We start from the raw sequence: 23,847 nt of genomic DNA on the forward strand, positions 1-23,847 counted from the left end.
GAATTAACAAAGAAATGTCTAAATCAAAAATGAGTACTATACCTTCTTGTGTTTGAGCGTTGGTTATGAGTAAATCAAAATCAGTACTTCTACCAATGCGTTTCTGCTGTAAAATGGAATTTTTCAAATCCTTTACAGATATATGTAAACCATCGAAAGTTATGGTATCATATTCCAATGCAGACTTAAATCGGTAATGAACAGACATTGTATCCTATATATAACAAACTTTCTCACAAATGAAACTACTATAAAATGTTGAACATGCAATGAAGATCAGTCGTAATTCTACACTGGAAAGTGTATAACTTTTTAGCACTACATATGTTCTTTTTCACTAAACCAAGGCACTAAACACTTTAATTATCTTTAAAATGTTGTATAAATATATTAAAGATCCTTTCTTCTGTGAAATACTTTATACACCTCGAAACATGGCCACTCGTATGAAGTAAACCAGGGGTGTGCAACTACAATGCTAAGTGGTGGGGCAAAATCTTGTTTAGTCCAATCATTGGTGGCGCTGACAACGTGAATTTGATTGGTTAGTTTAAAAATATTATATAGAATCCTGTAAGGAAAATAATTTGCTTTGATTGGTCAGCCATTTCACGTGACTATTTTATGACGTCACATTTGCTGGCCAATAATATTTGAATGAAAATCGAATTTAATTTAAAAAACTAATTTATTAAAATAAAATCCTATACAAATATACATAAATGTAAATAATATAAATAATAATAAAAAACAACAGAAATATACATAATTGCAAAAAGCAAAAATAAATAAACTACAAAAATGTAAATAAAAAAAATTAAAAGCCCCATACTCCAGACAAAATAATTAAAATACTCTTCTATAACGCCTGCTCCCTTTTTCGTATTTGTTTAGTGCCATCAATTTTATAGGATCTATTAGAGTTCTATCTTGTATTTGTGCTATACTGAAGGTAAACTTTAAGTCCTTCCCTGTTAATATTGAATTAACTTGTTTAACCCAAAAATACAATGAACATTTGACAATAAGATTTAAAATGTGGTCTTCAAAATCGCTATGGACTGGGCAGTTGAAACGTTTAAAATTTATGTGTTTTTTTAAGACATCTCTCAGAATAACAGATATGCTATTTTTATGACAAAATCTAGGTATTAAATAAAAGAGATAGCTTAAAGATCTACAAACAGTATAGTAAAACAGTCTTGATGGAGTTGTTAATTTGGGTCTACGCGGCTGCATCGCTTCTATAAAATCAGTATCGAGTTTTTGATCTGTGGAACTACTTAATGTAGAATGTAGACAGATATTGCACGTTGTCTTTTTTCTCAGAAGTTTTATCAAATAGCCTGAAATATAGACTAACGTGCAACGTTCCACTCTTGTTTTCCTCAGAGCAAAGTTCTCTGGAACTGAAAATATAGACTCAACTGGTGATTCTACAACCTCTGGTGATGCTACATCTCCAGTTAAAAAATAATGTAAGTTATCTAAAGCGCCAACATGTTCATCTTCTTCACAATTTGCTCCGGGCGAATGATGTGAAAAAAATGAAATGATGAGCCCTTTTAGAAATTTCTCGAACATACTAGGGGAAGGATGCTGTTTCTACCTCTATGACCTCTAATAGATCCAACAAAAATCTTTAAGCAATCTTGGTTAAGATTTGTTAAACAAATGTAGTTATTTGTAAATTTAGACAAAATAGATTTCTTTAAGTTAATAAATCCCCTAAAAGTAGCAATTAAATTTTTAATTGATGGCACCATAACAAATATTTTCTTAACAAGGCAATCAAATTTAAATATATAATTCCTCTACTATAAAATGATTGAACACTGATTGTTCTAAAAAGTTAAAGTATTGCAAATATTTTAGGGATATTTTACAATTAAAAGTAGTATTTATTACTACTAATTATCCAGTTATATTAATTATTACCTTCTTGTAAGACTTCTTTATGTAGAGACATCACATTGACAACATACGCACAACTTGGTAGATTAATTGAATTTTATTACTACTAACATCTTCATAAGTTTTTGAGTTTCTGTAAACAAACAATATATAAACAGACATGTAGTAGATAGATAATTTTATATGTACCTGATAAAACCAATGATGGATATGCATTTACCCAAATACCTGTTCGTGAAGGAAGGATAATTCTAAATTTTTCACTAATATGTCCATAACAAACACCATGACGTTGATATATTTGCATTGTGGTTTATCCAGGTAACTTACTATTATTTACTTGATCAACCCATTTTTGGAAAGTATCGAGATCATTCTTTGGGAAACGATGTCTAATTTCCGTAGTAGAATTTTACCCCGGTACACTACATCTTTTACTACACTGACGTATTGTCATCAATTTTTATATTATTACCCCATAATAATTAATGTAAAACAGAAAATATGCACAACGTAAAACGAAAATTTCATGATCTAAACAAAAACCATAACCTACACACAACAAACATAAAAATGGACGCCTATAGAAAATGCTGATTTCACACAATTTGATCGACCAATCACATTCATGTTAGTGGCGGCACCTGCAATTTAAACTGCCAATCACAATTTGCGATCGCAGCGCTACAGTTGATTGAACTAAACAAAACATTTCCCCAAGGTCGCCTATACCGTGAAATTTCTATTTTTTCTATGAAGTAAACTCATAAGAAATTCGATGTTGCCAAGTTATAACTATATAATAGTTTAAAATTTGCACCGAGAGATGGCGCTTATATGTCAATTGTGAACTAGCAAGTTGAGTTTTTATAGTTGCCTTACCACATAACGACTATTAATTATAATTAATTATAGTATGATCACATAATTTTAATTATGTCATTACATAAAAATTCTAATACACAAAGATCAACTGTGTTTCTACATATCCGAGATCAACTTTATAGTGAAAGAAAAACCATATCACCCTGTTTTATAGTGGCTAATAACATCAAAGGCTGGTGTTTTCATGGTTGCCTGTTTAACGCACTTAACAAATTTATTGCTATATTAATGGTTTTATTCTCATGATAATTACTATATTATATCAATATAAATTATATAATAGAAATTATAATATAGTATAGAAATTTACATATGCTATTTAACTCCTGTTATAAAAACATGAAAATGACAAAGTCAACAAAAACACCGAGAAAACTATTTGATTTTTTCTTGATAAAGTTTAGATTTTAAATTGTTCAAACAGTTTTAACTGTAATCTAAGAACTATACGTATAGATTTTATATATCTAATTTTAATATGGCTAATTTTGATATATTAGAAGATTATGAAGGTACAAATAGATTAAGGAATAAGAAAATTAAAAAAATTGATACGTGCCAGGACTTCTCTTACCAAAAGAAATGTACTACCGAAAATCGAGGCGTTCTGCAGCCCTTCAGCAATGGTGTTCGAATTGAATTAAATCAGTTAAAAAGCCATATTGAACATGAAATTGAAGTGAGTATGATTTTACTTATTTCTTAGTTCAAAGTCCTAAAATAATGTTTATCCTACTTGGTTGATTTGTTAACAACCCTTTTTAAAGGATAAAGTACAAGACATTTTAGAGACGGATAATTTAAATGAAGATATTTTGAAAATTGACGTACATGGGAAAAATGACGATTTAAAAGATGAACAGGAAATGCCCAAAAAATTATTATTTGTATCTGAATACAGAAAAGTATAAATTATATATTTAATTATTCACTGTTTTAATTATTTTTTGTTTTGTAGGATATATGGAAGTATTTAAACAATTTAGAAGAAACATTTCCATTTCCTAAATCAAAATATATGTTAAAACAGACTGATTTATCATGGAACACTCGAAGTGTTTTAATTGATTGGTTATCGAGTGTAGCTGAAGAATATAAATTGTGCCATGAGACGTTTCATTTAAGTGTAAACTACATAGACAGATTTTTAAATCAGATAGCAGTGGCAAGTATTTTATTTAAAGTACATGATATTTCTTTCTATATATTCTTCCTTCTTGCTAAGTTTAGTTAGAACTATTAAATAATGCGGATCTGCGAGATATAAAAACATATTTTTTCATATTTCAATTACATCCTCCATTACGAAAAAAAATCGACAGGGATTTTCGTTTTCAAATTTATTTGAACAAAAATCAGTTCAAGGAATAAGACTGAAAAATCGTTGCATCGAAACGAATCGGTAGCGATGAAATAGATCGATTGAGGAATTGTCCATATCCTCTTTTTGTTTGTTTAGGTGAGGAACAAATTTCAATTGGTCGGCGCCGCGGCAATGCTCTTAGCGGGAAAAATGGAAGAAATTTATCCTATCGACGTTAAGGAATGGTCCTATTTAACCGGCGACTCATTCACACCCAAGCAAATACTGAAAATGGAGCAACTAATCGCAAAAATCTTAAAGTAAGTTCCTTTTAACTACTATTTAAAAAATGGAAAAATGCTGTAGATTTATACATTCTAACATAACATTCATTAATGTTAACTAAGCTAACTCATATACTGACACACAATTATTTTTAATTATATTAAATTATATCTAAATTCTGAACATTATAACAGAGAAAAATAAGATAATTTTTAGAACTGTAACAAGTTCAGAGCATCAAATATAAATATGATGCCTAAAAAATATCAATATTTTTAACCTATATTTTTTGATCAATATATCGATATATCGATATTTTTTAAGTCTGTATTTTTCGATATTTAAAAAAAATTAAATACATTTCTTAAAAATTATAAAAAAAGCCATTTAATTATTTTTTATAATCTTTTTATATTCGTACTTATACTGTTATACTATTTTATTATTTTATATTATTTTAGCACTTGAAAAAATACTAAATAACTTTTTGAAAAAATATCGATATTTTTCTCGGTGACCGACACCCCCAGGTCTTTCTCTATTTTTATGTAATAAACATAAATATGGTCTAATAAAGAAAGTAATATATGAACGTTTATCGAAACAATAGCCGACATAAGGTAATTTATTTTTACAATTTAGAATTGTATATTATCGGATGTATATTATCGGAATAAAGGGAATAATATAAGATGTTGTTTTCACACTATTTTCAGTATAAGATCAGAAACGAATTTTATATATAATATTAATCCAAATAATAAATGTTTCTATATTAAAATAAATCCAAATATATCTAAGCTAACTCATAAACTGACACACAATTTTTGTTTAATTAGATTAAATTATATCTAATTTACATTAAGTTTGAATAGTCCACAAGTATTGATAAGTTTAAATTGGTAAAACACTGAACATTGTAACAGAGAAAAGTAAGATAATTTTCAGAACTGTAACAACTTCAGAGCATCAAATATAAATATGATGAAGAAAAAATATCGATATTTTTAACCTATATTTTTTTGACCAATATATCGATATATCGATATTTTTAAGCCTGTATTTTTCGATATTTAAAAAAAATTAAATATATTTCTTAAAAATTGTAAAAAAAGCCATTTAATTATTTTTTATAAACCTTTTATATTCGTACTTATACTATTATACCATTTTATTATTTTATACTATTGTAGCACTTGAAAAAATACTAAAAAACTTTTTGAAAAAATATCGATATTTTTCTTGGTGACCGACACCCCCCGGTCTTGCTCTATTTTTACGTAATAAACATAAATATGGTCTAATAAAGAAAGTAATATATGAACATATATCGAAACAATAGCCGACATAAAGGTAATTTATTTTTTTACAATTTAGAATTGTGTATTATCGGATGTATATTATCGGAATAAAGGGAATAATATAAGATGTTGTTTTCACACTATTTTCAGTATAAGGTCAGAAACGAATTTGATATATAATATTAATCCAAATAATAAATGGTTCTATATTAAAATAAATCAAAATATATCTAAACTAACTCATAAACTGACTCACAATTTTGAATTAGAATTTTTTTAAATTACACTAAATTATATCTAATTTCCATTAAGTTTGAATAGTCAACAAGTATTGATAAGTTTAAATTGGTAAAACAGTGAACATTATAACAGAGAAAAGTAAGATAATTTTCAGAACTGTAACAAGTTCAGAACATCAAATATAAATATGATGCCGAAAAAATATCGATATTTTTAACCTATATTTTTTTACCAATATATCGATATATCGATATTTTTAAGTCTGTATTTTTCGATATTTAAAAAAAATTAAATATATTTCTTAAAAATTATAAAAAAAGCCATTTAATTATTTTTTATAAACCTTTTATATTCGTACTTATACTATTATACCATTTTATTATTTTATACTATTGTAGCACTTGAAAAAATACTAAAAAACTTTTTGAAAAAATATCGATATTTTTCTTGGTGACCGACACCCCCCGGTCTTGCTCTATTTTTACGTAATAAACATAAATATGGTCTAATAAAGAAAGTAATATATGAACATATATCGAAACAATAGCCGACATAAAGGTAATTTATTTTTTTACAATTTAGAATTGTATATTATCGGAATAAAGGGAATAATATAAGATTAACGAATTTGATATATAATATTAATCCAAATAATAAATGTTTCTATATTAAAATAAATCAGAATATATCTAAGCTAACTCATAAACTGACACATTTTTTTTTAATTACATTAAATTATATTTAATTTCCATTAAGTTTGAATAGTCAACAAGTATTGATAAGTTTAAATTGGTAAAACAGTGAACATTATAACAGAGAAAAGTAAGATAATTTTCAGAACTGTGACAACTTCAGAGCATCAGGTATAAATATGATGCCGAAAAAATATCAATATTTTTAACCTATATTTTTTTGATCAATATATCGATATATCGATATTTTTTAAGCCTGTATTTTTCGATATTTAAAAAAAAATTAAATACATTTCTTAAAAATTATAAAAAAGCCATTTAATTATTTTTTATAATCATTTTATATTCGTACTTATACTGTTATACTATTTTATTATTTTATACTATTGTAGCACTTGAAAAAATACTAAAAAACTTTTTGAAAAAATATCGATATTTTTCTTGGTGACCGACACCCCCCGGTCTTGCTCTATTTTTACGTAATAAACATAAATATGGTCTAATAAAGAAAGTAATATATGAACATATATCGAAACAATAGCCGACATAAAGGTAATTTATTTTTTTACAATTTAGAATTGTGTATTATGGGATGTATATTATCGGAATAAAGGGAATAATATAAGATGTTGTTTTCACACTATTTTCAGTATAAGGTCAGAAACGAATTTGATATATAATATTAATCCAAATAATAAATGGTTCTATATTAAAATAAATCAAAATATATCTAAACTAACTCATAAACTGACTCACAATTTTGAATTAGAATTTTTTTAAATTACACTAAATTATATCTAATTTCCATTAAGTTTGAATAGTCAACAAGTATTGATAAGTTTAAATTGGTAAAACAGTGAACATTATAACAGAGAAAAGTAAGATAATTTTCAGAACTGTAACAACTTCAGAGCATCAAATATAAATATGATGCCGAAAAAATATCGATATTTTTAACCTATATTTTTTTGATCAATATATCGATTTATCGATATTTTTTAAGCCTGTATTTTTCGATATTTAAAAAAAATTAAATACATTTCTTAAAAATTATTAAAAAAGCCATTTAATTATTTTTTATAAACCTTTTATATTCGTATTTATACTATTTATTATTTTATACTATTATAGCACTTGAAAAAATACTAAAAAACTTTTTGAAAAAATATCGATATTTTTCTCGGTGACCGACACCCCCAGGTCTTGCTCCATTTTTACGTAGTAAACATAAATATGGTCTAATAAAGAAAGTAATATATGAACGTATATCGAAACAGTAACCGACATAAAGGTAATTTATTTTTTACAATTTAGAATTGTATATTATCGGATGTATATTATCAGAATAAAGGGAATAATATAAGATGTTGTTTTCACACTATTTTCAGTATAAGGTCAGAAACGAATTTGATATATAATATTAATCCAAATAATAAATGTTCCTATATTAAAATAAATCAAAATATATCTAAGCTAAATCATAAACTGACATATAATTTTTTTAAATTACATTAAATTATATCTAATTTCCATTAAGTTTGAAGAGTCAACAAGAATTTGAATAATTTCTGTACCACTTTTAATTTTTTTCTTTAAATTGTATCGTTCTTTGCCTATTTATTCCGCTCTTTGATGTCGTCCTTGCAGATTAGTCATCGTGAATTTGCCTTTTATGGCTTTCGATTATGACCCATGTGGGAACTAACAATTTACCGACAGATAAAGAATTAAAATTTTAAAATTGTTAAACATTCTTTACAACATTGATTTTTTTATATATTATATTATATTAATGTTATATTAATATATTTTAAAGTCTCCTTTTACCAATTATGGATTTATTTGGACTGGGCCTAAAGTTTAACGTGGGCTGCGAACCACACTCCTCAGCATTAAGCCTACCGATTGGCGAGTGACCAACTGGTAGAAATCATCCCAGAAAACATCCGGTCGTACCCAGTCTGGTTACTGGTGGCGTGACTGGGATCATTTTCCTTGTCGGATTTTACACTCTTGCCTAGGACAATCACAAATTGTAAACAATCACAAACATAAATTTACGACCATGCCCCCGCAGGATTCGAACCTGCGGCTATCGCAACAGTAGGAGGACCGTCCCATCGCCTTTACCACTGCGCCACCAAGCCGACACAACAACATTGATTTTAACTCTCGATGCACAAATTAATGAATTTATTACGTCCAATATTCGGTTAGTGCTTTGATATGCATTTAGTAAAGAAACTACTAACATAGTACTAAAATATACAGGAAAATCTTCAAAATCAAAAGCCGATTTCGAAAATTTAAATATCTTGTTATTCTGAATTTTTTTAAAATCTGTGTTGGATTTTCGTTAAATTATTATGTATATACATCGTATGTTAAATTTTCGCATATGTCCAATTTTTCCTCCACAACAGTTGTTCTGCGTCACTTCGTCCTGGAAGATTTTTTTCATTTAAATTAGTTCAATTAATAATTAACAGAAAAGATTTTATTTTAATAAATACACAACAAATAAATATGAGTAGCTTTTGAAGTTAAAATTGGCGTAATAAATGAGTAGCCCCCACCTATATTATATTGGCATCTTATAAGACCATAAACAAACACCCTAACTTATAAAATAATAAACAAACACGAGAATTTGTATAGTGACATAATTATCTATCACAAGGTTCAATTGAAAAGGTATGGTATCAATTAATAATTTTATTGAATTAATACTTGAAATATTTTTTTAAAGTAATGAAAAATATTTCGCAACCAAATGTTGAAATACGTATTCTTTAAATTTCAACTTTTTAACAATATATATGACCCCATACTAAAATTTATTACTTTATTTCTATACGTCTATTTAACAAAACAATAAGTCAAAGAGTACAGCAAGGGTAATATACAATATAAGCATAAAAATTCAGTTGATCTAATAAAAATAAAATAATTAATTTCGTTGTATTAATTAACAATTTAATTTAATCACTTTAGTTGGGATAGTAGGGTAAAATTAACTTATTCTTGATATTAGAAGTATCACAACGATTAAGCTTCCATAAAGAACTCCCAGGTACGGGATACGGTAAAACGGCCAACCCAAAGTGAAGCAAATACGTGCTCTCAAACAAAAGACGTTCCACGTTTTCCAAAAAGGGAAAAAAGTGAAAGTTAGTGAAAAAAAAACACTTAATTATAACAATACAATATGATGGATTTGAATATATTACTGAAAGAAAACGAAGAATAACAACGAATAACGAGCGCCTGAACCAACAACTGTTGCAATTATCTAAGGATATGGCTGCTATCCGTTTGCAACTGCAAGGTCACACGCAAGATACACCAAAAAGGCATACTAATTATGCAGAAGACTACTACACTGATGAAGACGAACTAGCATTAGAGGTAAGGGAACAGTCTTACTGGAACGAAGTAACAAACAAGAAGGATATAAAGAGGAAGAAATCTGAGATAATGCCTTCGCCAATCACAAAAAGTGCTATAAACATTAACAAAAAGAAGCAAGAAGACAAAATCCGCCTCTGCCCTCTCCGACTAAGGTAAACAATGTTGGCAATTTTAATTTATTTAGATCACAAAAATAAAGGGAGTAGGCTTTGACCGAGTGCAGTTTAAAACTTTGTCTAACGATGATATTAACGTAACCCTTAGTGATGAAACGGGCTACAGGAATGTAAAAAGCATCTTATTGATATGAAGAAAAACAATTCATTCAATAAACTCAAATACCACATTTATCAGTTAAAAAGTGATAAGTGGTATAGAGTACCACCACAAATCTCCACAACAAATGAAGACAATATTAAATCGGAATTACGGGCTTGGGGGCACGAAGTAGTGACCGTCACGCCTATAGCGAAAAAGACAACTAATGTAAATGGTGAAAAACAAATTAAAACTTTTCCGTTGTTCTACGTAGACATGACTCAAAACGAAAGTAATAAAAATATATATGACATAAAATTATTTACTAGACTGTATGATAAAAGTGGAACCTCCGAAGAAAAATAGTAATATACCACAATGCACAAACTGTCAAAATCTTGGACACACTAAACATTTTTGCAGTAGGGAACCAAGATGTGAGAAATGTGACATGCGTGTTCTGCCATCAAAAAGGTCACCCTGCCAATTATAAATGATGTGCAGTATAGCCAAAAAAAATTACTGCAGAACAACGCTTAAGACAAATTGACAAAGCCAAAAACTCTGAAACAACATCTACCTTTGAAAATAAAAAAAACTCATGAAACCGCAAGACCATCGGTCAAAAATATAAACGCCACCAAAATATCAATTTTTTTTATAACATCTTTATTAGATACGCTTAGTACAATCTTAATTATTATTATTACAATTAATTTATTACACTTTTCTTATGTGCTTGGATTAATTAACAAGCAAGACGAGTACGAGGAAATACATCAGTATGTATTCCTCATATATAAAATTATAATTATTTATTAATTATTAACTTATAGCTATAGTTTACACTAATAATACACACTAAATGTTCACACAAGTTCGTATGGTTTTGTTCGTTTCAGTCTCCTGACATCCTGTGCGCTGTCCAGCAGTTGTATTGCTTCCACGTTAGAATGATTTAGTAATCTTCTTTCGTCTTTTAAGGCGAAATCCTGCACAACTTCGCTTTCAAAAGTATGCTTTCATTGCTTTCAAAAGTATGTAAGTGAATTAAGCTCACAAGCAGACAAAGATTATTCGCTATGGAAAGCAAAACGAAGAGTTAAAAGACCAATTATTCGAGTACCGCCAATTAAAAATGATCGAAGTGAATGGGTTTGACGCGACAATAAAAAAGCTGAATTATTCGCACAATACTTAGCTGAATATATTTCAATCTAATGATATAGAATCTAGCATGGATACATCTCCTGTTTATCAACCCGATGTAGATCTAAATCTAATTTCTCCACTGGAAGTTGCCACTGAAACTGATAACCTCAATCCTAAAAAGGCACTTGGTATAGATGAAATTTCATCTGGATTATTGAAAGAACTGCCACGAAAAGCAATCATCATATTGACATATATATTTAATGCCTGTTTAAGGCTGATGCATGTCCCGGAATGCTTTAAGGTGGCGCAAATAATTATGCTCAGAAAAACCTGGCAAACCTGCAGAACAAATCGAATCTTACAGGCCTATTTCGCTACTACCTGCAATATCAAAGCTATTTGAGAAACTAATATTTAAACGTGTTAAACATTTGGTAAAAATACCAGATTTCCAGTTTGGTTTTCGAAAACACCATTCAATAATCGATCAAGTGCATAGAGTAACTGCGGCTATTGAAAGAGTATTTGAGGAAAAGAAATACTGCCCTGCAATATTCCTGGATGTCTCACAAGCTTTTGATCGGGTTTGGCATTTGGGAGTAATCTGTAAGATGAGCAAATTGTTACCGCGTAACTATTGTTAATTGTTGGAGTCATATCTATTCGGAAGAAAATTTAGAGTATCTCACGAAATGGCGTTCTCGACATTTAAAACAATTTCGGCTGGAGTTCCACAAGGTAGCGTCTTAGGACCTCTCTTGTATCTGCTCTACACTGCTGACATTCCAACAACACAAGAAACACTACCTGGAACCGCTGCTGACGACACAATTATTATGGCAAAATATATATCTCTGCCTAGGGTAATAGAAAAAGTGCAACTGGCAGTCAACAAAAGCTACAAATTGACGAAAGATTGGAAAATTCAACTTAATAGCTCCAAATCTGTTCACGTTAATTTTGCATTGAGGCGAAATAATAAAAACTTAATTATATCACTCAATGGATGCTCGATTCCTCAAGCAGAATCAGCTAAATACCTTGGAATCCATCTTGATCTTGGTAGATTAAATTGGAAAGTTCACGTTAGACAAAAAGCAAAACACATTAGAACCAAAATAAAACAACTCTACTGGTTAGTCGGAAGATACTCTCAACTTGATCTAAAATCAAAGAGGTTTATCTATAATACAATTATAAAGCCTACTTGGACCTATGGGGTGCAAATATGAGGTTGCACTAAAAATTTAAATCAACTAGTCATACAACGCTGTCAAAAAAAGGTTCTTCGATTGATTACCAATGACTATCGCTATGTAACCAACGAAGAACTGCACGATGACCTGGAAATCAAATGGATTTGCGAAGTTATCCATTGTTTCGCCTTGAAACACGAAAGAAGATTACTAAATCATACTAACGTGGAAGCAATACAACTGCTGGACCGCGCAGGATGTCAGGAGATTGAGCGAACCAAACCATACGAACTTATATAAAGTGTATACATTTAGTGTAAACTATAGCTATAAGTTAATAATTAATAAATAATTATAATAAATAATAATGATGTTGGTCGACGATTTCATACGCATCACGTGACTAACCTCTGTCGTCACATACTACTGACCAATTAAATTTCAAATAAAACCATAATGTAATTTTTCAAAACCATTTAGAAAATTCTATATAAATACAAATATTATACAATATCAAGAAGCTAAAATATAAGTACATAATGAATATATAATGTATATAAATAAAAAATAATTAAATGTGGATATATAATTGATTGCAATCTAATTGAAAAAACAACATATCTCGTGGCAAATATAATCAAAATTGTGTATAGTGCTTTTTCCATTTTTCATATTTATTTAGTGCTATCAATTTAAATAAGATCTATTAAAGTTTCCATCTTTTTGTTCCCTCATACTGAAAGCAGAGCACCGCAGCTGAAAGTCTGTTTCTGTTAATATCTTACTTACTTGTTCAACACAACCATGTATTGCGACAAGATATAATTATTTTAACAATGTTATTGTGAAAATTATGGAACAGATAATTAAAACAGTTCAATTCTATGATATGCGTCAGAGTAAAAAAAAAACGAAAAATAATAGTTAGCAACAAAAAATTAAAATGAATGATATATATCAAAATTATTACTGTGCTCTTATTGGTGATGGATAATTGGTAAAATCGAGGAATTAAAAAGACAGTTTAAGCATATATTATTAACAATATAATAAAACAGGCATGATAATCTTCTGTCTTTAGATTCAAGCCCATCTTGTTGGCCTACAAATTATATTATATTATTTTGTATTAACGTATTTTATTAACGTCCTTGATGAAAAGGTTATCTCGGTTAAGGGCCTTAAGCCAAAATATTAAATATAAGTATCTTGAACAATATACATTTGTTTCAAGTAAATGAAACCCTTCAATTTAATTAGGTTTTTAATTGATGGCACTTTACAAACAACTTTTTAAAGTGTAACAAAATCTTTTCATGTAGTATAATCACATTTACTTTCAATGTAATTTTGCCATCGTCCCATTAGGACACGTTTTGTGTTTAAACTGTGTGTAATATTATCATGATTTCTCCTGTTGTATCCCTGTAAGTAATAATATATATGAACACAAATGCTTTATATAAATAATTGTATACGTAGCACATAAAAGTAATGCTAAGTCACACACATCTTAATCTATCTCCTTCGATAAGGTTTGGCATGAAGGCCTTGTTCATAAACTACAGAAAATGCTACCATAACAACACACCGAATTATTAAAATCATACATTACAATCAGAATGTTTAGAGTCAAGCAAGAAGAAAGCTTACTCTACAATTAAAGAAGCTAAAGTAGGTGTACCACAAGGAAGTGTACTGGGACCAATGCTTTATCTACTTTACACTTGTGATAAACCACAAATGGAAAATATCACGATGACTACATTTGCTGATGATACTGCTATTATAGCTGTCAGAGACAATAGTAAAGAAGCCTCACGAAAATTACAACAGGCAAGTGACAATATAAATAATTGGACACAAGCTTGGAAAATAAAAATTAATGAAAGTAAATGTGTGCATGTGCAATTCACCTATAAACAGACCGTACTAGCACCAATAACATTAAATAATATTATCATTCCATATAACAACAACGCTAAATATTTCGGAATGAATCTTAATGCAAAACTTCGCTCAAAGGAACATATAAAGAAGAAAAGGAAAGAACTGAAATTGAAATATGGGAAAATGTACTGGCTAATTGGAAGAAAATCATAATTATCAATTCATAATAAATTCGTATTATATAAGCAAATACTGAAACCTATATGGATATAAGGAATTCAATTATGGGGATGTTTTGCAAAGAGTAACATAAATAAAATACAAATTTTTCAGAACAAAGTCCTGAGAGGTATAGTGAGCGCACCCAAATACTATAGGACTGATTATCTTCATCGAGACCTTCAGATACCCAGTCAGTCAAGAAATCAAGAGATTTGCAAGGGGGCATGAGGAAAGACTGCATTGTCATGAGGATGTTGAAGTATTGCAACTTTTAGATACCACCAGAGCAGAACTCAAAGGACTCAAACCATCTGATCTTGTGTAGTGTTGTGTAGTGAGGTGCATATAATACAAAATACGGCAGTGACCTGTATAGACAGTATTTTACCAAATACTGAGATAGGGCCGATAGGTCCTCCCAGTTATGTACCTAGATTTAAGTTATCCTAAAGACAAATTGTAAGTTAATCGACTAGTAACAATGAAATAATTAAATAATAAAAAAAAATTAGTTCTTACTTCCTTAACGGTGTCGTGAGATAAAATATGTTAGACCGACACATTTTATCAAGATTTTTAAGCATTTCGTCGATTATCCAGTCGCCAAAGTACATATTTAACAACGAAATTTTCAGACTGGAAAGGAGAAAATCATTTCTGGCACTGACTTTAACTTAAGCATTCATTTGATGAAAATTACCTTTTGAAAAATTTTGAAAGCGAAAAATGTTTTGATGATTAAAGAAATACATCTGTGTTGTTGGAATGTTCTATAGACATTGTATATTATATAACGCTCTATAGTATTTTTTTTAAATTAATTACATCTACATTAGCTATTCTTAGTACAATCTTAATTTACAAATTAATTTATTACTATTATCATTTGTACTTGCACCAATACACAAGCAAGACGAGTAAGGGATAATTATATGAGTATGTATTTCCTAAATTAAAATAAAATTAAAAGTTAAAGCTAGAGTTAAGAGTAACACTTATACACTATACAAGTTCGTGTAGTTTGGTTCGCTGTAATTTTTTGATTTCGTGCATATTGTCCATTTGCTGTATTGCTCCACGTCTCTGTGATTTATGAGTTACGAAAAAATATTGGATAACTTCGTAAATCCATTTGATTTCGAGGTCGTTGTATAGTTCTTCATTGATTACTTAGCTATAAGCAATGGTAAGTAATCGATAACTTTTAATAAACTTTTAATAAATAATGTTTTGGTAACGTTGGATTTCTAGTTGGTTTGATGTTTTAGTACAACACTATATTTGCACCTCATAGGTCCAAATTGGCTTTATGATTGATTGATAAACCAATCTCTTGATTTTAGATCTCTCCAAGTTGACAGTATCTTCCGACTATCCAATATAGTCAAACCTGCTCTGGTTTTTGTTTAATATGATGTTTCCAATTTGACCTACCTTCAAGAAATATATCGAGATATTTAGCTGATTCTGCTTGAGGAATCGGGCATTCGTCAAGTAATATAATTAAGTTTTTATCATTTGGTCGCAATGCGAATTTAATATGGACATATTTAACTGTGTCGTTGGCAAAAGTTCCAAGTACTGCTTCTGTTGTTGTTGGGACACTAGCAGTGTAGAGTAGATACCATAGTGTTCCCAAGACACTACCCTAGCGAACTCCAGTCGAAATAACTTTAAATATTGAGAATACCCCTCCATGCGAGATTGTAAATTTTATCTTGAAAATATATAACTCTAGCAGTGGACAACAGTTACATGGTAGCAATTCGCTCATCTTGTAGATTAGTCCCAATTGCTATATCCGGTAAAAAGATTGTAAAGCGTCCATGATTATTGCTGAACGCTCTGTTGTATGGCTTTATTGACTAAGTATTACTAGAGACATGCGACTTTAAAATTATGTCAGCAAAAAGAAAATTAGCTTTTCTCCAACCTTATAGACTGTAAACGTAACAGTTCCAGAGGATATTGTAAACGAGATAGAATATACCCAAGTGTTAGAAGAACTCCAGATACGACTTAATAATGAAGTGGTGATATAAAATTTTACAGGGTGTTTAAAAAAACTGCATGAAAGTTTAATTTATCCCAACACGATAGTATTGTACCGTAATAAATTAATTTTTGTTTTATCGGATTCTCCATGTGTTTATTTATCATTGTGTTAAGTTTTTGGTAGCTAATTTTTTCGTGTTTTGGATGGGTGTCAAACGCCAATGTGAAATTGTTCGTTTGCTCAATATTAACCAGTCGACTGTTTTTCGTGCCATGGATCGCTTTAAAGAGCTTGGTCATGATAGTCGACGTCCAGAAAGTGAAGAAAGGTGCCGCCAATACTTCTGCTAATTGCAAGATTATCAAGAAGCTAGTGCAGTGAGAATCTGCATGAGAAAATTCACCCGTGAGGCTGGTATAAGCAAGCTGTCTGTTCATCTAATAGCCAAAAAGAAGCTCAACCTCAACACAAGCACAAGCTCCACAAATTCAGCTCTTCACAGATGCGAACAAGCGAGTACGGCGCAAAAGATGTCGCCAAGTCAAATGTCCACAGTCCGTCATGGTTTGCGGCAGAATTTGCGCCAGCAGCAAGACCTCCACGTTTCTGTGGATCAAGGGGTTAAAATCAATCAAGAAGTGTATCGTCGTGACATTCTCAAGGCTGCCGTACTTCCATGGGCTCAGCAGCACTTCGGACAGAATTGGACATTCCAACACTTCAGCTCCTAAAACCAAAGTACATCTTCCGGATTTCATCACGTCGGCCGAATGGCGTCCTTACTCACCGGATCTTAACCCAATGAACTACAGCATGTGATCCATTTTAAGGGTCTGCACTACACGCCACAAAAGTTTATTGATTAAAAAAAAGTTATCTGATTTAATAAAATTAGGACTTAAAATGTTTCGTTGGAGTTTTTTGGGACACTCTGTAATACAGTTTATGGGAAAAAGCTGAAATTACTTTTTCTCTGGTTCAATATAAATATATTTTATATCTAAATATTATTTTCAGGTTCCGTATGCAACCACCAACTATGTGCACTTTTATAGAGCATTTCTGCCAAGAGCACCGATTGGATATGAAAACCATGCACCTGGCAATGGTATTTATAAATCAGTTATGAAAGATTTATTAACATATTTATTATTTTTTTGCGTTTTCAGTATATTAGCGAACTGGTTTTATTAGAGGGTGATGAATACCTGAATCATATGCCCTCCAAATTGGCTGCATCATGTATTGTTCTAGCTAGGTCAGTTACAATTCATATTATAATTTATTTTGTTAAATATGGTAGGTTTTTGGCTACTTTATATTGCAAAAAAACAATCAATATCAAATTCTGATTATTATATTATATATAAGTAATAATGAAATACTTTTTTGTTAATTTCTATCAAATTAGTTCTATTGATGTTATTTTTTATTTAATATGGAGGCCTCTCCGTTTTCTCCAAAGACATTATTAAATCATTTATAGCCTATCCAGTAAAACCGTAAACTCACGCCACCAAAATGTATGATATTAAGGCAAGTGACAAAATTGCTGCATCAACCTTGACTTTTGGTTTGTTTGGCTTTGGCATGAAACTAAACTCTAAACTAAATAAACTTTTAAAACAAAAATAATGTTCTAAAATATAATTTATTTTCACATTATGGTACTGCATATAATAATGCATATATTGTCGAAGAATTTACACTACAATTTATTATCAGCAAGCATAGTTTGTAGGTTAGAGTTGTTTAATCAAATTTATGTTGGACTCCTTTCTACGTCGTCTCTGAGGTGAGTTCTATGTAGTTATTATGTAGTGAAGGCTTAAGCCAGCTAATTAAGAATTTTATATCCAAGTAATATATTTTACTTCCATTAGAAGGCATGTTTACCATTACACGTTTAGTTTTTGTTTTCTTAATTCATTTGCCATATTCGCAATAATTTGTATTTATTCTCTAACCAAATATTTATATATATATTCTAAACTGTTAATTTACGATGCATTGAACACTTGTTCACAATTCTACATTTGTCAACATTTTCTTCTCTGTGTCTAATGGAATTCATCCAGACTAAGTTGTTATTACAGACAATGCTTTTCTCCACATATCCAAACAGTTTTTACTTGTATATCCTTCTCTACCTCCGCATGTCCAGTGTAATAATGTTTTGCCCATATTGATTCAATTGGATTAAATATTCAGTGGTATGGAGAAAGACGTAATATTCCCTGCCTATTTTTAAAACAGTAAAATATGTATTATACTCCACTTTTTAACATGGTGTCTTCATAACTCAATTTACGTATCATAACCTGCGATCGACTACTCTACTACGGTATTATTTTAAAAGCAATGTATGGAAGTTCCATTAGACCACTTTGTGGGTTAACTTAATAATTTTTAAGGAATTTGGCATATGCCCATAGCCCTTTGGATTCATTCATTTGGCGTTCACATAGTAAACCAAGCAAATAACATTTTTCTTCTGATACACCTTGTTGTTAACATGTGTTTTGATCAGAGATCTATTGGTGAGAATGCAAAGTAACAATTCGAAGCGATGGCTCATCTTATGCTCTCAAAGAATTTTCAAATAGCTTAATAATTAATGAATCCAAATGACGGAAATTTGGTGGAAAATTGGCTTATTGCGGTTTCATTTTTCGCAAGGCAAGAAAAGGACATTTTTCGGTGGTGTATTGTAATTGGCAAAGAAAAGTGGATCTACTAAGGCCATCCCAAATGCAGAAAGTGATGGGTTAGTCTAACATAGCCCAGGCCATAATATTGCTGTAATATGGCATGATCGATTGAATTAAGTTGTTTTTACAATTGATAAGACCTGCAATAGCCTCAGACAACGCTCAGCCAGAGGTTTTTTTTGTTCTGGCCTAAAACCAGGCGGTGGAATGCGTGACGCATACCTAGTCGCAGAGGCTTGCCATGGAGTGACAAGTTGGACCGGGTTATGTGGGACTGCCTCTGAGCTTACCAACGAACTTACCATCGAACCCGCCTCACTGTTGACCCCTGTGGATCGCTATTGCATTAAATTTGGGGATATGGTACCCGCTGATCGAGCAGCCGTTATTAGTCACGAGGACCGGGCGATTCTATTGACTCGCGACTTGAGTTAACACACGACTGGATACTGTCGTATGAGGGCAAAAGTTATGACCGCAGCGACCAACAAGGTCGTTTCAGCCTGGAAAAGGGGGGTTAGCGTTGACTCGGTGCTAAGCTTCCAGCATGTCTGGTCGACTCGCGGACAAGCGCGTTTTCAGAAGAACTTAAGTTGAGTTGTTGTTTATGGAATGATTGAAATATGAAGTGCTTTATTTCTGGATTGTCAGTTTCCCTATGAATTTGATTATTTTTGACAAACCGTAGAGCGTTTAATATTCTGATGAGGAGCTTATTTTGGAAAACGTGAAACCGTTTTACCTAGTTGAGTGTAACAAACTTGAAGTAGACATTAGATCCGTTGAGGAGTATGGACCGAATTAAGATCTTGTAAAATAAGCATTTGATGGAAATGGGAAGTCTTTTAGAAGGGCAGATCAGAGAAGATAGCAAGTTTACTATCCCCGAACCTTTCAGGTTTGCTTTCTGGATTTGGGAATACAAACCGAACCGTCGGTCGAAGTGGAGACCGAGGTACGTGACGTTATCCAGCCATGGAATTATTGCGGTGTCGATCTTAAGTTGCGAGACGCGCAGTGCGTAACGCTTCTTATGGAAAATGATGGCCTGGATTTTTAGGGGGTTGATTTGCAACTTTCAGAATTTGAACTTCTTGGCGGCATGATCGAGCTGCTTCTGTAAACGTTCATGAATTGTAACTTCTAACCTGGCAGCTGTGAAAAAAGCAGTATCGTCAGAGTAAAACGCGACGTCAATGTGCTCTTTGTGCTCGGCAGATCTGAAATAAAGAGGTTAAATAAGGCTGGTACCAGTGGGGAATTTTCGACTGGAAAGTGTTTTCCTAATTTTGACCTGAAAAGATCTGTCCAATAGATAGGACTTGATGAGAGCAGTTAAGTCTTCTAGGAGGCATAACCGCACGCATATTGCGATCAAACTGTCGTGCCAGACTTTGTCGAAGACTTTGGTTAGGCCGGAAGGAATGCTCCAAACTTTTTACGTTGGTCAAGAGCGTGATGGATGTCTGCGGCCACACGGGTAGCCTGATGGACGGATGATTGGTGAGCCCGAAAGCCGAATTGTTTATCAGGAATGATGTTGTTTTCCTTTGTGAAAGAGTTGAGAGCGTAGGGTATTGCCTTCTCGGCAAGCTCCAAGACGCCGGGAAATTTTGAAGCCTCATGATGGAGTTAATGATGTTTGCCAGTTCCGCGAGCTGTCTATGCGGGAGTTTTTTAATTGTTTAATCAATATTCCGTCGAAACCTGGAGATTTTGTTGGTTGGAAGTTTGCCCATTATAGTCCGTAGAGACTTTGGAGACACGAAATGGTTGAGAAGAATGGCTGGGGTTACTGGTCCTTTGATGGAGTTGGATTCGTTGATGACAGTGTCGTTGTCTTTAGCTTTAGTGTTCTCTGCGGGTGGAAGGCATATCATCTGACCCTCGTAGGTCTCTGCGAGGAGTTCGAATTTTTTTGCCCAGTGACTGCGAAATTTCCTATAACTGCTGACTTTAGGGAGGTGATGACATTGTGCGTCTTCCCTATGAAGTCGAGACAGTCACCCTTACCACCTTGCGTGCTCTGTTCGTCTCCCTTTTGTCTGCAGCATCAAAGGCGAATCAAGCGGATCTGCATAGACCGTTTTTTGATGCGAATTTCATATTTAAGAGAAGCGGGAGGGTTGTTTCCCCACGGTTGGAGTTGTGATGAAATTACGACTGTGGCAGATTCGTGAGTAGACTGAATATCACGTGTTAGCTTGAATACGGATTCCTCGACCTGTTCTGGAGTGTTAATTTTCGGAATTGGATCGGATTCCAGGAGAAAAGATTGGTAGTTCTTACAGTCCGTCTATTTCCTGAATCTTGTGAGTGGGACTTGAGTGGTGGCGCAGTTTCCGAGTTTGAGAAGGACCGACGATGATCAAAATCTAGTTCATCAAGGACTCGAACTTCGGAATGGCGATTTATGTTTTATATTTACACATCTTACGTCTTAAATCTCATAAATGATTATGAATTATCGTCGATTTAAAATTTATTCTTTATTCAAACTTTGAAAGTACATACGACATTGATTGTTCGTGATTGTGACAAAAAACAACGTCTCTATAGACTATTCAAAGTTCAGGTTAGTATGATTTAGTAATTTTCTTTCGTGTTTCAAGGTGAAATCTTGGATAACTTCGCAAATTAATTTGATTTCCAGGTCATCGTGCAGTTCTTCGTTGGTTACATAGCGATAGGCATTGGTAATCAATCGAAGAACCTTATTTTGACAGCGTTGTATGACTAATTGATTTAACTTTTCAGTGCAATCCCATATTTGCAAGGTTGATTGGAGTCATTATTGTGTTTCTCATCATAATCAAATAAAATATATAAAATATACACATAATTTTACATTAATCAAAACGTAACTGGCCTTGGGAATATAATAGAATCCAGCAGTTATCTCTTTTCTTTTCTTTCCCAAAATCGCACGAGAAGACAAAACATGTGTAAACACACATTCGAAGGAAATAGAAATAAACTTTTAGTTAAGTTACTTTTCAATTATTAAAATTCGATGAAACATATTTGGGAACATTTAAAGTTATTTACAACGAACTGATCTATATTGCACAAAAATTCAAGCAATTATCTCTGTCTTTTCCTCTCTCAAAGTTAATGTAGTAACTAGTCTTGCGACTGTCGGCTATTTCGATTATTTTAATTCGAGTTTCGAATGTTAGAATACATTATCTCATTCATACGATAATATCAATGATTACAAACTGTCCTGGGAGGCATTGCGTAAAATAAAACTTTGCGTTCATCCTATTGTAAAAAAATTAATGTTATATTTACTTAGGTATACGTTATCTAAAGAACACATCTGGCCAAGAAAATTTAAGGAAACTAGTGGGTATACACTCCGTCAACTGAGCCCCTTGGTGCACAAACAACAAAGGACGTTCAAAGATAGCCCACACAAAGAACAACAAGCGATACAGAGCAAGTACAAGAATGAGAAATACTGCCAAGTCGCGCTCTTGCAACCTAGGAAGTTGCTGATGGAGGACCTGGACGACATCGAATAACATAACATTAATTCGCCAGTGTCGACTCTTTTTCTAAAGAATTCGACCTGGTGACTTATTTTAAGCATATTTGTCGAGCTGTACACAGCAACGTTTTTGCTACACTGTGTGATATGTTATTTTCGTTGTTGATGTTATATGTTGTTGATCATTTTACCAATTTTTATGATTGTCCGAACTTTTCGGGGTTCATCCACTGTCGTTACCGAACCCTTAAAAGTTATTAAATATTTTGTATATATTATATATTTACTGCCAGGAAATCGATACAGTATTTTACAACTGTATTACTGTTGATGTTATTACTGTGTGATGTATATCTATTGCTTAGTGATGTATTACTGGTTATATTTGCAAGTATATTTGACGACGTTTTATGTTTGTATTGATTGAAGTGTAATTTCGTAAATAAAATATGCTTTTTACATAATTTTTGTCTCTATATATTTTACGATCCGAATTTGTTTTCTACTAATGGAATTTTTGTAATAGAGTTCGAGGCAAATATGAAATTAGTGAAAATAAACTAAATGAAATTATTTACATCGATCTAAAGATGGCTAGCCCCGCTTAACCTATATAATATAGTATAAATTATGATCAGTTGCTAATAACACATATTCCGCACACAAAATGGTCATAAAAAGAAAAACGCTTGAGCAGTCCCGACTAACAAATTGTAATAAAACAAATTAGAATCAGCGACTAGTGACTGCAGGAACCAACAGAGATAGTAAACAACTTCAGTAGCTTATCAGAAGAAACTGAGGTAAATGTGCATCCAAGCAAGAAAACAATTTCGAAAAAATACCTTTGTATACGGTAGGATAACAAAAGTTATTCATGATCGATTAATATCAT

At 31.5% G+C, this 23,847-nt stretch overlaps 2 protein-coding genes across 5 annotated transcripts in view; one reads left to right on the top strand and one right to left on the bottom strand.

The window, feature by feature from the left end:
• Positions 1–458, bottom strand: part of snama (something that sticks like glue) — a 31,078-nt gene extending 30,620 nt beyond the window's left edge. For 3 of the 4 annotated variants that reach the window (XM_076393955.1, XM_076393938.1, XM_076393929.1), the window contains exon 1: positions 43–457. In XM_076393955.1, the coding sequence (XP_076250070.1) occupies positions 43–208 (166 nt within the window). In that variant the 5' untranslated portion in view covers positions 209–457. Of the gene's footprint in view, positions 1–42 lie in introns of all 4 variants that reach the window. The other variant, XM_076393946.1, reaches the window with a different exon arrangement.
• Positions 459–3,218: 2,760 nt separating this feature from the next.
• Positions 3,219–23,416, top strand: LOC143199594 (cyclin-A2). Its single transcript, XM_076409519.1, has 7 exons — positions 3,219–3,478; positions 3,567–3,704; positions 3,758–3,964; positions 4,259–4,422; positions 17,766–17,856; positions 17,918–18,006; positions 22,758–23,416. The coding sequence occupies exons 1-7, from the start codon at positions 3,278–3,280 to the stop codon at positions 22,984–22,986; spliced, it is 1,119 nt and encodes a 372-aa protein (XP_076265634.1). The 5' UTR covers positions 3,219–3,277; the 3' UTR covers positions 22,987–23,416.
• The last annotated feature ends 431 nt before the right edge of the window (positions 23,417–23,847 follow it).

The sequence above is a fragment of the Rhynchophorus ferrugineus genome, unplaced genomic scaffold (assembly GCF_030347505.1).
Source record: "Rhynchophorus ferrugineus isolate W39M unplaced genomic scaffold, kcgeb_rfMv2 rfM1, whole genome shotgun sequence".
NCBI classification, from domain to species: Eukaryota; Metazoa; Arthropoda; class Insecta; order Coleoptera; family Curculionidae; genus Rhynchophorus; species Rhynchophorus ferrugineus.

Excerpts from the sequence above, each read along its gene's own strand:
- LOC143199594 (XM_076409519.1), top strand. The coding sequence starts at position 3,278 with ATGGCTAATTTTGATATATTAGAAGATTATGAAGGTACAAATAGATTA. Across the intron at positions 3,479-3,566 it reads ATATTGAACATGAAATTGAA|GATAAAGTACAAGACATTTT; the intron begins GTGAGTATGATT and ends CCCTTTTTAAAG. Across the intron at positions 18,007-22,757 it reads TCATGTATTGTTCTAGCTAG|GTATACGTTATCTAAAGAAC; the intron begins GTCAGTTACAAT and ends ATATTTACTTAG.